This window comes from Psammomys obesus, unplaced genomic scaffold (assembly GCF_907164565.1).
Source record: "Psammomys obesus unplaced genomic scaffold, mPsaObe1.curated_primary_1811, whole genome shotgun sequence".
Lineage (NCBI taxonomy): Eukaryota > Metazoa > Chordata > Mammalia > Rodentia > Muridae > Psammomys > Psammomys obesus.
The window spans coordinates 13063425-13078263 of record NW_026587216.1 but is presented as its reverse complement, the minus strand read 5'-3'; the positions used below and the strand labels follow the sequence as shown (position 1 = coordinate 13078263).

Here is a 14839-nt window from a genome sequence, read left to right as displayed (position 1 = left end):
TTTCTTTCTTTCTTTCTTTCTTTCTTTCTTTCTTTCTTTCTTTCTTTTTTTTTTTTAATTTTTTAAAAGTCACTTTGATAAGTTGTTTGGTGAGGCGTGCCAAATACAAATTCCTTTGCCAGGCAGGGGAAGCTCTCATCTCCTTTGAAGACATTTTAAAAATCCGATTCCAGAGTGTTGTTAACGTTAAGTCAACACGCAACTGGAGAGCTCGGTGCCTCCGGTTAATTGTGGGACAATTGAGAAGGGGGGCGCCCTGGCTGAGAGGCCGGGTCGTCTTCCCGCAGCTGGGCAGCAGGGGGCTCCCCGTTCCCCGCTCCCAGCTTGGGGCTCCCGGCTCCAGGCGCCTCCAGGACGCTCCCCGCCCAAGGTCAAACTCGGCAGCCGCGTGCGTGCGGGCACGATGGGAAAAGAAGCTGCGGTGTGCGGGCGGGTGGCGAGGGCTTTGCTCTCAATGGGGCCGGGGAGTTGGGGCGCCGGCCGGGAAGGCAGCGCCGCGCCCGAGCGCGGGGAGAGCGCGCGGCCCCGGCTGAGCGGGTCGGACGCAGTAGCGGAGAGCAGCCGAAGGGCGCCCCGCCCCGACCGAGCTGCGGGAGCCCCCGAGTACCGAGGCCTCCGCCCGTCACCTCTGCCTGTCACCTCCGTCCGCCACCTCCACGGTCTCCTCCCCTCGCTCAGGTCCACCCGGTCCCTCCCCTGGGCCGCCCAGAGCACCAAGTTGGCGGGAGCCTATAAAAGCCGGATCGTGCGACCCGCGACACACTCCGTAAGACCGCTAGACAGACCTCAACTGCTGCTCTGTCCCAAGCGCCGGCGCGACCATGTCCCACCACTGGGGATACGGCAAGCACAACGGTAAGTGCGGAGGTCGCGCGCTCCGGGCCGCGCGCTCCCGGTGTCTGCTCGGGCACCTGCCTAGCACCGCAGCTCCCCGTAGCGCAGCTTGGTTGCCGGGTCCCAGAGCTGGGATGTCTCTGGCGTCCGACTTAGAGCGCTGTCGAGGATCTGACCTCAACCCTGCTCGGCTGCGCACAGGGGCTGGGAGGGAGAGCCCAGCACGAGATCACAACCGGTCACCATATGCCAACTTAGGCAGGATCGCGCCTTAGTTGTAGGTCGCAGAAGGACTAAGGGGGGCGGGGGTGCCTGCCCCCTCTGCATCAGTCTTGGCCGCACCTGTGGCTAAAATTCCCAGCGCGCTTTGTCATGGCATCTTCTGGAGCCGGTTTAAATCTAACTGAGCTGGTTCCAGAGTTTTCCTTTGATATCTCTACTTCCAGTGTTACAGGGTCGGTCATAGATAACTGGAAGTCTTCCTGATCAAAGACCTGGGTGCCCTAGGCTAGACGAGGGGAAAGGAAGGTGGACGTGGCTCGCTGTTGACTGTGGGCGCCGAAGCAGAGAGCCAAAAGGAGTTGTCTGTGCCTGAGTCTTGGTCCAAATGGTCTGGACTGTCACCTCGTGTGACAGCAGGAGGCATCCACACGTGCTATAATGCTGTAGGGAGAACTTATATCCCAAACTCAGTCACAAGAGGATGCAGAGCCCCAGCTGGACCACATCCCTGTCAGTACTTCTGTCCAGCTTTAGTTATCGAATTTGGGTAAAAAGACCTCAAAACTGTTAATGTTCGTCTGACATTGTCTGTTAAAAAACAGATATATATATATAAATCCTAATTTTCCCATTAACCTTTATGAGGTAGATTGAAATATTATTACCCCAGGTTACAAATAAGGGGACAGAGGCGCACTTTATTTTTTGTAAATCTTACAGTGCTATTACTAAGTATCACCTCCAAATTTGGAACTGGGTGAACTGTGTGCACCATCACTGGTGGCTTCTATTGGTTTATCTCTCCTCACACTGATGGCTTCACGACTGTCTTCTGACCTCCAGGACCAGAGCACTGGTACAAGGATTTCCCCATTGCCAATGGAGAGCGTCAGTCCCCTGTGGACATTAACACCAGCACTGCCCAGCATGACCCTGCCCTACAGCCACTGAGCATATGTTATGATCAAGCTGCTTCCAGGAGGATTCTCAACAATGGTCACTCCTTCAACGTTGAGTTTGATGACTCCCAGGACCATGCAGGTCAGTGTCGGGGAAATATTGGGCCTTTAAGCCAATAGTTATTTTCCATCTTAATGGAAGACAAGGGGCGTCAGTAGGAGGCCCCTGCCACCACAGTTTGTTTCCAGAGCCTAAGATGTCACTTTGATTTCTTCCTCAGGCCCCAGAAGTAGGCTAATTACTGTGAATTATCCCGGGAGCTGTTTTCTCCCTTGTCAGGCTGTCAAATATGTAGGGCATCGGGCAATGTGCCTTTGTGAAGTCACAGGAAGAAAGCCAGGCCCTTAGCAATGCAGAAACCAAGGAACTCACAAAACTTTTGAACTTTTAGGATTCTCTTTAAAACATTTGTCCTCCAGGGTTGACGTATATATCCATCCTCATTAAGTACGTTTTCGTGTGTGCCGTCTTTAACTCAGCAGTGCACAAAAGTGATTATTGTCTGATGACTTAAAATGCTGAAGTTCCTGCTGAACATTGTGTGCATGTGTCATGGTCGGCATAGCTTGCCAATGTAAAGATAGTAGTATCTCATTCAGAGATTTATTCCACATGTGAAGATTTTTCAGAGTTGTTAGGACATGCTTACCCAGTTACTGAAAAAAATCCAATTTACCGTAATTTATTTGTAATAGAGCCTATTGACAGCATGCTGGTGAATGCTTTTCTGCTTGATTTAGAAAGTGGAGGCTGGTACCATTTAGACAGAGTAGCTGTGTTTATTGGTCGCTGGCTGGTTTAATTGCCAGTGTCCTATTTTCCTCTGAAGGTCACTGGATAAACGGGGGTATAAACACATTATGTTTGGTAGTGGTTTGGAGTAGGGTTGTGTTAGAGGAAAAGAACAAAGAGGAAATAGCTACTATTGTTGTCAGAGTTGGAAGTAATGGCCACGCTGACTACTACTAGCATGTTATATAATGTGTAATTAAAGTGTTATAATCAGGTTGACCATTATGTTTCTCATATACCTCAGGCAGAATCAACAGTTGAAGAAAGGCGCCTTTATTGGGGGTGAGGAAACACATATGCACACAGAGAAAAAGACTCTTTGAAGAGGGGGGGCTCAAAAAACAAACCAACAAACCTCTAGTTTTTTTCTTGAAGTCAGAGAGCTTCAAAGCCTTTGAAGAGTCTTCCTCCCTCATTTATGGTTGGTTAGTTTGAAGGCAATTAGGATGGTTGATTGGCCCAGAACTATGTGACCTGAGCAGGCCATGGAACTTTCTGAGCCAGTCCATCAGCAGGGGAATGCTGGTGGGAAATGGAAGTCTTACAGAGTCTTTGTCTGAAGTCATGAGAGCAATGAAGATGCTGGCCATCTTGAAAATTCGCCACTTTTATTACCTAGCCATGACCCTCTCTACCTGTCTTTTAACAGGGAGTTTTGCTCACTGCTAGTCTGCTGTCATCACTAATATCAGTTCATGCCTTATAAGCTAAGGGTCATGAAGGCAGCTAAGCCTGATTCCTTTCCTCTGTCCTCGGTATCCAGCATTTACTGTAGATCAGTAAAGCAGGATATAATATAATAGGCTCCCACTGTAACTTTGATACATGCAAAAAGAAACTGTTCAAGAGACTGTGGTTAGAGATCCAAGAGGTCATTGAAATGGATTCTTTGTTAAAAGACTTCTCTGAAGGAGAGTTTAAGGGCCTAGTGCCAAAGACTGACAACATGGGGGAGGGAGGTCTGAAGGGAAGAATGGGTGTCACAAGTCAGGGTTTCAGGGCTTTGGAGAATAGAATAAAGGAGATGGTTTCATAGCCACCTGGAGCCTGCAACCAAGCTCTTGAATTCCCAGGCAGCAGGCAGGGAAGCAGGATAGTTGCTACCAATTCTTCTTTTGATTTAAATTCATCTCCCAGTTGGGGATACCTGGATTTGGAAGTCTATTAGCTGGAGATTCACAGTGTCCTTAGTTGGGTGAGAAGGGAAGTCTGTCACTTTGGTACTTGCAAAAATGATGTAGTCCTAGAAACTGTAGAAACAGGAAGGAAGCTCAGTAGTCGACATGGCACTTCAGTAAAGAGTTTCCAGAGTAAATAAGGTTCATTCAAAGGAACAAAGGATTTGGGTGCTTTGGAAGAGACTCCAGAAAAGGGAATTAGGAAACTCCAGGGGGTTAAAGAGAATACAGGATGTGTGTCTCAGTGTCCTAGATAGCAGCAAGGTCTAGGAAAAACAAAGTTCAGCAAAGAAGATTAGAGTTCTCCCTTGTCCATGAAAGACTACTTTGTAATTTTGCCAGTGTCTCCTATCTCTTTCAGTTACTTTGGTTAAACAAGAATCTAGACTGTATTAAAATGCTGATATAAAAGGAAAACCCACTTACAGAATAAGTTAAAAAGTACTGTGCCACGTGGAGAAAATACTCTTTAGATTTTCTTTTAAAAGATTCTTAGATACTCAAAAGTATAACAAATGGTAGTGATGCTATGGTCAGTCCACAACACTGGGAGAGAGAGAGAGAATATTATTTGCTGAGGCTTGCTCTTTGCCCTTTGTCACTTTCCTGGAAACACTAACCAGCACCAGTTTAAAAAGAGAATCTTCAAATGGTAAGTATCATCAGTGTTTAAAAAGCTGATGTAATTTTTCGCTGCACTTAATTCTAAAAATAACTCATTTTGGTTACTTGATATTTTGCAAATGAACACTTTAACAGTGCTTTGTTGGATTATTTTTTTGTTTTAGCATTTTAAGATTTTTTTTATAAAATTATTTTCTGCATTTAAATGCATCGGTTGTTTACCCCCACTCTTCATCTGTGCGCTGACAGCCCAGCCTTCTAGAACTTATCTTGAATTAAGGCCTTGCAGTGTGTTCTGAATGTTATCTTACACCTAGACTTAAGTATCTGGTGTCAGAAACTGAGCTAGCTGGGTCTGGTGTTGTGTCTGTTTAACTGGAGGTAATTAGAGGTAAATCTTTTAAAACACGGAATTAAAAGGTCTTATTTTGAAGTTTGCATTAAAGTTTTCAAAATTCCCTTGGAGTCAATAATCTTACATTAATAAAAAAAATTGCTAGTAAGTTCTTTAAAGTTTTATTAAGAAGCAACCTTCTCTGCTTGAGATGTTTTCTTGCCAGCTTTTCCTCGTACAAAAGGAGTCAAAGCATTAACCACTGCTAACTTATTAACTCTTGCTGATAAGCTTAAAACTCTGCTCTATTGCAAAGTTAGGCAAAAACGCTGGGAATAATGTTGGAATTATTGGGTTACCTCACACATCATGTTCATCCCAGTTACTTCTCCTTTTTAAAAACAGAAACAATTTTTGTTTGTTTATGCCAGTTCAAGAAGAAAGAAGGAGGCTGAGTGGTTCCTCTGTGTGCCTTTGAGGCCAGGCATTGTCTGGATAACATAATGGAGCTTTGTACCTGGGGTTCTGCTTGACTTTCCAGGGACTAATTTTGAAGCTGTAAATTTACCTTTCACAAGGAATCAATTTAGGGCCTGTGGTTCCTGATGTCAGCAGAATCATTAATACCTAGGACACTGATCCGAAGTTTCTTAAAAACTCTGAGTAATCAAACTTGCTCTTAAACAGTGTCAAGTTTAAGACTATGTAATCTCTGTATAGTTTAAACTAAAACTTCTGTACACTTTTTATTTTAAACTATTTAGAAGAAATATAATATGTGCAACCCCTCTCAGATTTCCTTGCACAGCTCCAGTTCTAGGATTATTTGGTGCTGTCAATGAAAAAGTATGCATTGTTTAATCAATAGTAAATCATAAGCATGAATTTTAAAATTTTATAGTATTTGTGAAAAAAATGTTTTAAAAACTGACATCTTATCTGTGGAAAGCATTCATTTGTCTGAACAGGAAATTGCTAAAATGTTGGTTTGTGAACAACACATTGGAGGATGTTTACCTGTAATTTGGGATTAAAGGAGATTACTTATCCCAATGGTCCTTAGATTCAGGTTCTAATGGATCTTAATTAGCAGTAGTGACTAGAAAGAAAAATAGTGAAAAATGGTAAGTTTTCAGTGATTTTCTATGGGTTTCTAACTTATTTCAGTGGTATAGAATCTTCTGTTATAACAAAAATATGCCATAATAATTTACTCAGGAATTCACTGTAAGAAGACATTATTATGTGGTGTTAATATTGTGTTTAATTGATGACAGATTATAAAAATTAAAATTGGGACAAGTTCCTGGTATTGAGAGTTGAAATTTAAATTAAAATTTGAAAGTCTTCAAAAAAGCAACGATAGAAAGCCCTATTTTAGTATCTACCATCTAATGGGACATGTTTCTGTAGCACAGTGAAACATGGACTCTGTTGAACCCTCAAAATGCCTGTATTTTATAGAGGATAAACATACAGATATTAATCTCTACTACACTGAAAAAATATTTTTGCATGAGAAAAACACGTTTAATTATAAACCAAGACAGTTTTAAAAATGGTACACAGCAAGAAGAATAAATAAATGTATTTTGGAATATAGTGTAAGCTATATTTAATCAAAGTGTTGTAATTTCTGTTTCTGAGACAAAGTAACGCATGCTCCGTCTATCACAGATAAAGGCATTGTATGATTTTAACAATGTTTTCTAAGTGCTTAATTAAATCAGCTCCATGCTAACACTTTTCTGAAAACAGAATTGCTGCTGTCTGTAGCAATTTAGTTCTAAGGACTTTATAATTTTTTCTAATTCCAATGAACTTCTAATCTACACAGCAACAAGTTTTATGGTAATGTGGATGAAAATAGCTGTCTGGTGTTAAAGATTACCAGCGGGTATGTTTAATCATTGAATCATTTCCTTTAATTTCACAACGCCCTTTAAAATAAAAGTGTCTATGCACTCAAAACATATTTATATTTAAAATAGTCCCTAAAACAAATGGAAGACAATGGAATTTTAAGGTTTGAAAAGGGGAGAGTAAGAACCAATAGGAAAGCTTATTCACTTTCCTGTGTGAGATGCTAGTTTGGTTCTGTCCTGGGGGAAAGCAGATGACACACTTAGACCTGTGATGCCTGATGCTTAGTTCATTGAATTGTCCCTTTGCTGATCCAATAGTGCTATAAATGACATTTTCTGCATATGAATGGTCAATTCAGTGTGAGCTTTGAGGAGGTAATGTAAAGAATTTTTTTCCCCTAACAGTAAAGTGCTTTGTAAAGATGATTTCATTGTTAAGCATGTATTACTAAGAAAAAAGTATTCTTTCATTTCTGGGAAAACAAAAACAAAAACTAGTATGGGGGATGGGCTTAATTTTTTCCTTGCAGGTTCATCAGATAAACACACAGTAGCTTCTGTGTTTTAAGGGACATAGCCTTAGCATAGTACATATGAGTTTTGTATTTCTTCACATTTGTGTGACCTGACACCATTTATGTCTATTTTCTCTTGGCCTACCGGACAGTTAGCAGCCAGTGATTGTAGTGACGCTGTGGAAAGACCACACTGCACATCTCAGTCAGTTTCACCATTTACTTTGAATAGACGAATAGGCCTCGCCACCAGCTAAACATATTTAAGTGAAATGAAGCACACAAAATGTATTGTACAGACTTTGTCCCTACGTTTTAGAGCCACCATAGAGTTAAGCTCATTATTTTGTAGTATTATAGTCCAAGGCCAAAAAAATGTATCTAAAGTAACAGATGCTTTAATCTAACTCCTAGAAAAACAAAATAGTAGAAGTGAGTTACTTCTGAAACCATTTAACTATATTGTTTACATGTCATAGATACATACAAGTAAGGTAAAGGGTTTGGGTGTTTGCTTCTCTTGTAGTTCTCTTTCAAGATACACTTGTCAAGTATCTATGAAAAGATAGTCAAGGCATGTAGCCACTATGATGATTTACTAACTAAAGGCAAGTTAATTTCAGGATAGAGAAACTAGGATAATTCTATAGTTAGAATTTTAGCTTATGGAAGATAACAAAGCACCTTGAACTGCATATAGAGATGTCAGACAGGTCATCGTTAATGAAGCAAATAATTTAATGGACATATTTTACAGAGTAGGAAGTTCATGAGGTTTGAGTCAAATTTTCAGTGGACAAAGCCTGTTAGCAGTTGCATTTTACAATATTTTGAATTTTATTATTATTATTATTATTATTATTATTTTTTTTTTTTTTTTTTTTTTTTTTTTTTTTTTTTTTTTTTTTTTTTACAAATTCTGGTCTCTTTGGAGTGACAGGAAGTCAGGACAATCTTTGGACCATGAGGGAAAAGAGGCCCTTAGGTTCACAGATCCTCATTCCACTGGTCCTTTCACTGATTAGTGAAATTATAAATCTCCTCTCTCCAGACCATCACCTGAGACCCTACAAAGAGGCACACCAATGTGCTCAGCAAAGATGAACAAGGCATCCATCCATCAGCTAGCACAGAGGAGAATAAAATGCAGCTGAAACATTTAATTTCTGTGTGTGTGTATGTGAGTATACAGAGACATTACATGCATGCATTGTAATTTCAGTGATCAAAGGAGGACCCCTCAGTGATACCTACAGGCTGATCCAGTTCCACTTTCACTGGGGCTCATCTGATGGCCAGGGCTCTGAGCACACTGTGAACAAAAAAAAATACGCTGCAGAGGTAAGATTTCTCATCCACAGAAAAAAAGCCTATTTAGTCTTGATTTCAGCTTAGTCTTAGAAGTCTAGTTCATACCAAGTGACCAAACTCTTTGCAAAGATCTTCACATCAGTTTCTTAGGTGTTTTGTTATCATCCAGTTAAGGCTGTAAGAACTTCATTGATTTTGTTTTATTAAAAATCCATAAATAAAATCTGTTCCCTTTCTCAAAATTCTACATTTCTTTGTCTTAGAGTTGTTCTTAAAGTGATGTTATTATAAAAAGTATTACTGAATTAAATCAAGTTTTGCTTAAAATTATCCACATTTTCTCTTTAATAACCTTTAGCTATAAAGGGAAGAGTAGTCATTAGATAAGATCTGTTGGCTTCTGTCCTGTAAATCACTTCCTGTGGTTTTGTCTCCCATGACTTTAGCTTCACTTTGTTCACTGGAACACCAAGTACGGGGAGTTTGGAAAAGCTGTGCATCAACCAGATGGACTGGCTGTTCTGGGTATTTTTTTGATGGTTAGTTAATGGTCTAATCCCTTGTTTTTTTATGTGTTCAAGAATGATTGACCAGACAGAATGTTTAGAATAAGGAGAAAATTCTAAAAAAGAAAAAATGCTTTGGGCACTAAAGTATTTTCAGGTTTAATTCTCTCTCCATCACTCTATACTTTCCATAAGGATACCTGAAAGACACTTTGGGGTTTGTCACTTAGAAACCAGTTAGATATTAATGTGAAGAACAGAGAGAGGTAAACTGAAGATGACCAGCATAATATGACTTGTTTTAATCAAACTTCAGTGAAGATTCTACTCTATACTTTGGGAATAGACAGTGCTAAATTGAGACCAAGTTCTGGTGGGTCTGGGGTGGTTTCAGGACAAGAACTCAGTGCTGGCAAATTGCAGGAACTGGGGTATCTCAGAGCTGAGCTGCTCCTAGCAAATTGGAAAGAGGGGTGTAGAACACTCTGGAATGGACGTTCATGAGTGAGTCACATGCTGAATGGAAGTTGCAGGAGCTCAGGAAGTCATCCAAAGACAGAAGAAAGAGATGATAAAACTTCTCAAGATATAATCCTGAGAAACTGCAAGGCTCTAAAGTGGGGAGAATTGAAAATAAAAGGGAGTCAAGAGATGTTAGGAAGGCTAGATAGTGTGGGGAAATCAAGAAGAGAATTTGTATAAGGAGGATGAGGGTGTGAGTTCTCTTGGGGGCATCAACTGAGTTAAGCTCTTGAGTTCTTTCAGCTAAGCAGAGTTGATGGGAGACATAAGGCAAGGTAATTTAGGGGAGTGAGTTACAGAGAGAGAAGCACAGGTAGACTAGAGATTCAGTGACAGCTGCAAAGCCTATGTGGTCAGTGTTTACAAACCGTGGATATCAAAGAAGTAGATTTTACTTGTTTTTCTTCAAGAAATATGATAGCACTGCTCAAGTCAAAACTGATGTAATGCCAATTGACCCATGAGGTCTTATAACCTCTGCTTCTCTGCAGATTGGACCTGCTAACCAAGGCCTTGAGAAAGTCCTCAGTGCACTGAATTCCATTAAAACAAAGGTAACTCTTTTTAATACTCTTGATTTAAAAATCTTCCTTTGATCAGAATGAATAGTCTTAAATTGATGACATAGTGTTTAGATGAACAGTTTAGTGAAGGTAAGTGATTACTTATATATAATGATTTTTTTTTCTTTCTGCAAAAGTGAATTCTGATTCTCATAAATACTGTGGTTTGTAATGCTTTGCTATTAGAAGCACACATATGCAATAACCAGAGAACACCAAGGAGCCAGAAAGATCATCTAAATAAACAACTCAGTGATTCGTGCAGAAAGTACTTGTGGGAAGTTCAAGAGATCCAGAGATATTTGCGATGGACAAAGATCTGCTCCATGGAAATGCACACTCCATGACCTGAATTCATACTTTCTATGCTTAACCCTCTGTGCAGCACTCATGTGTTGAAGCTTCTGTGCATCTGCTTACATGCAACATTCACTTGCCCTGACTGATCATCCCTGTTCCAGGCTGACTGCACAAGGCTCATCATCAAACTGACGGCACCCAACTTATTAAATGTACAATTTTTGCACCTTTAACTCATATGTGATAAGCCCAATCCATCTTCTACATGTTCCTGTTCTCTTTCCTGTTTTCTAATTATTTCTAGTCCCCTTCATTTGATCTCATCTTTTATTATTTCATTTCTGCAACAATCTCATAACAAAAACAGTAGTATGAAATCTCACATTTCCCACTCCGTTACTGCCTTGAAAGTGCTGTGTCCAGAGCTGAACATTGTGTTTAATTCTAGTAGAGCTGTGAGAAATCATTGCAAACTTATCATCTTGTTATCAAAGATTTAATAATAATATTTCTGTTATTTCAACCTAATCATCTTTACCATTTTAGTGGTAACAGTATAGCTTTAAATGCCAGATATGATTAGCTAAAGGCAAGGAAAAACCTAAGGAATTGTTTTGGTGACAAGATGCAACATAATAAGTAATTTTTCATGCTCTCACTTGCCAATCTGTTTCCAAGTGAAAAGTCTGCTGCAAGTTCTCTTCATTTTGTTCGTCAATAAACCTGGAACCTCTGTACAAAAGGCTTCCAGTGACAGCCTGTGCTAGACCTGTGCTTCCTGCTCTCTCCTCCCATGGATGTGCGGTTGACAATCTGCTGTGCATTTGGCCTGCAGGGAAAGAGCGCTGCCTTTGCTGACTTCGATCCTCGCTCTCTTCTTCCCGGAGAGTTGGACTACTGGACATACCCTGGCTCTCTGACCACTCCACCTCTGCTGGAATGTGTGACCTGGATCGTGCTCAAGGAACCCATTACTGTCACCAGTGAGCAGGTTGGTTTTCTAGGGAGAGTTCTCTTTTAGTGGAGGCAGAAAAAGCTTCCCTTCCCAGCCAGATCTGGTATTTAATCCTCCTTGTCACACTGTGGCTGCTGTCACAGAAGAGCTTGGCAGTGAGCAAAGATTTGCTACTATTAGCCAGCACCTTCGGCAGTCCGTCAGCAGATTGTTTAATCTGTGAAATTGTTGGTTACTGTGAGGGTTACATGAGAATGAGATCTGCTTATTAGCTTATTCTTTTTTTGACAGCTAGAAGGGAAGAGGATATAGAAAATAAGATTCCATATTGAAGGTTTCATACACATCAGTGATAATTCCCAGCCTCCTGCTCACTGGTGGAAGTGTTTAGCTCAGTCTTGTGAATGTGAGATGCACTTCTGAATACTGACAAAGGGAGAGTCTTGGCTTGGAGAAAGAGTATCTCTCAAAACAGCCCACTGCTTCCGAGGCTCAGACCAGGTGTTCTTCCATTTCCTGAGCAGTTTAGTTTGTGGTGATTGAGTGCTCCATGCAGCCCCTAAATCACCTGAAAGCACCGATGAGAGGGACAACAAATGGGTTTGTTTCCCTCTCGTTTTCTCAAGGTACTGCCAAAATGTAGGAAATAGACATTTCTCAGGAACCACAACAGGTCAGATCCTGGTAATATAAAAGACAGCTGCAGCCAGTTTTGAAGTGACAATTATTTGAGTAACTGCATAACTTCAACCTGAAAATGTTTGAAATCATGAGGGTTCAGACCTGCAATTTGCAGGAGAGATCACAGTGCCAGACTTTATTTCACTGTCTGGAATTTGCTGATAAAAACCTGTAAGCATAGGAAAATGGAAGCGCAGTCCATCCAGTTCCTTGGGCAGCACCAGGTATGGCTGGGAACATACTTTCTTTTCTGTGCTCTCCTTTAGAATATTGATGTATTAATGCTAAAAGTAATTTACACCTGTCCTTTGAGAAAAATCAATATACAACTAGAAACTCACATGTAGTACAATCAAAGTGGGCTTCACAGTGGTATGCTTGGTTGGTATGTGGCTTGAAAATTAAACTGGGAGTTTTAACAGTTGAGCAAGCATCCTGAAGTAGCACAAGGAAAAGATGAAAACACCACTAATTGTTGTAAAGGTGGTGCTTGAGCTATGGCACAAAACATTAGCATTCCTTTTATTTCTCACCTAAGAACAACTTCTATTATTTCAGAGTCTGCTATCAATAGTTGCTTTGACAGGTAGATTTATTGTCTGCATACACCTTAGTGCCAAGCACAGATAAGTGTGGAAAATTAGTTTATTTGACCTTTACTATTAAAAACTGCTGTTAAGCTACACATATGGTTTGTGTGTTTTGTTAAGATTCCATAGTAAAGATATATTTGCATATCACAGAACACAAGATTTATAGGTCTTGCTGCACACAGCTCAGAGCCACAGATCTAGTTCTTCTTCTGAGACTCCCATTGTTTTGCTACACTTCTTGCTCTGCAATCTAGGTCGTTGAAAGCACTCTTGAGCATCATTTCCAGGCACACCCACCTCTGAGGCAACCTCCACTGGTTCTTCGGGAACACAGAAGCCTTGTTTTAAAGAACAGAGATACTCAACAAATCTGTCACATCTTACGGACTAGCACTGGGTTCCTTACTCATTTCTAAGTCAGATTCTATCGAGAGAAAATGTTATCATAAAATATTAAAACTCATGGATTTACGTACAGTGGCTTCAAGGGAGGACAGATGTTAGTTTGAGAGAGTATGAAGGCTGGGAATGGTTGGTAGATGAACAATATAAACAATCTGTTATATTCTGCTACCTTAATTTTTCATACACAATTTTGTCTCTGGTTTTAAAAGGATGAGTCAGGTTTACCAACATTTGAGTATAATGTGAGTGATGGAAACGGACCATAAGTGAACTATCTATATCAACTTGATCAAAAAGATGTAGACTGAGGAAGTTGCTCAGTCAGTCTGTTGAGGGCTTGCCTTAAGTGCCTTTTCTTCTTTCCTTTTTATTTTTTTCTTTTCTTGTCTGCCTCTGCTTCCTGAGTACTGGGATTAAAGGTGTGCCCAGATTTGGAGGCTACATTTAAATCTAAAACATGCCACTTTAGTAGGTGATATTATGAAACTAATCTTTTTTTTTTTTTTTTAAACTTCATTGTGCTTTTTAGATGTCTCATTTCCGCAGACTGAATTTCAATGCAGAGGGGGATCCTGAAGAACTGATGGTGGACAACTGGCGTCCGGCTCAGCCACTAAAAGACAGAAAACTCAGAGCTTCCTTTAAGTAAAATGGTCCTGGAGGTGGCATCCAAACAACAGAGGTGTGGCACCTCTCTGTAGCTAAGCACAGTTCTACCCTGGCGATTTGGATCCCACCTCTTTACCTGGTGTAGGCCTTTCATCCCTTGCCTGTTGTGCTTACTAATAAAGTGTGAACAAGGCCCAGGTGTCTCATGCAGCGATAGTGTGGTGGCTTACGGCATACTTTCTCAGTCCCGGGAACCTGAAACAAAGGACAGAAACGGCCTCTCGCCTTTCTTCAGAGCCATAGAATGACGGGTACTCGGGCCTGTTTGCTAACATATTACTTTTGAAACATGGAAGTGGAATGGTTGATTATAAGTTGATACTGTGAGAAAAACAGAAAATTTAGGCAAATCAGGGAAAATAGTCAGAGTTTTATGATTATAAATTAGATAAATGTTCACTATTCCAAGATGTTATATTAAAGAAAAACTTTTAAAGTGCTTATATATTTGTAGCAAAGTTTATCTTAAATATGAATATGTTCTAACTTCATGACTTGATTTCTAGAGGTGCAAATGAAGATGTAAAAATTGATATAGTTGTAATACAGAGTATATTTCCCTTCAGATAACATCATAACTTAATGGATAATGTATTTTAGATATATTCTGTAATAAAATTCAGAATTCTGTTCTGCGCTGCCTTATTGTTTGTGTAACAAGGACACAAATGGAAGAACAAATATCTATGTACAGGGTCCATGTCAATTCATTATTGATAGTTTGCCATCAGACCTGCTTAAAATCGAAACAAAATCCTTGGAGCCTCTACTGTTTGCTGGCTCTCCTTTGAGTGCTTTCTGAGCATGTGTATGATCATATGTGTATGAGCATGTGGCATCCCTGTGAAATTAGTTTAGAGAAAGAGTCAGGAATGATGGTGTTGCAAACCGAGCAGCTTTTCCCCCAAATTGCTCCTCCATGCCATTTTGCCTTACGCAAAATGGTAAGCAAAGCCATGGGGACCATGGACTAGAAACCTTTTTAACTGTGAGCCAAGCAAACTTTTCTT

General features: G+C 40.5%; 1 protein-coding gene across 1 annotated transcript; it reads left to right on the top strand.

Annotated features, from left to right (window-relative positions):
- The first annotated feature begins 476 nt into the window (after positions 1-476).
- LOC129673728 (carbonic anhydrase 2) lies at positions 477-14459 on the top strand. Its single transcript, XM_055603609.1, has 7 exons — positions 477-855; positions 1900-2097; positions 8547-8665; positions 9082-9174; positions 10155-10217; positions 11362-11517; positions 13690-14459. The coding sequence occupies exons 1-7, from the start codon at positions 822-824 to the stop codon at positions 13807-13809; spliced, it is 783 nt and encodes a 260-aa protein (XP_055459584.1). The 5' UTR covers positions 477-821; the 3' UTR covers positions 13810-14459.
- The last annotated feature ends 380 nt before the right edge of the window (positions 14460-14839 follow it).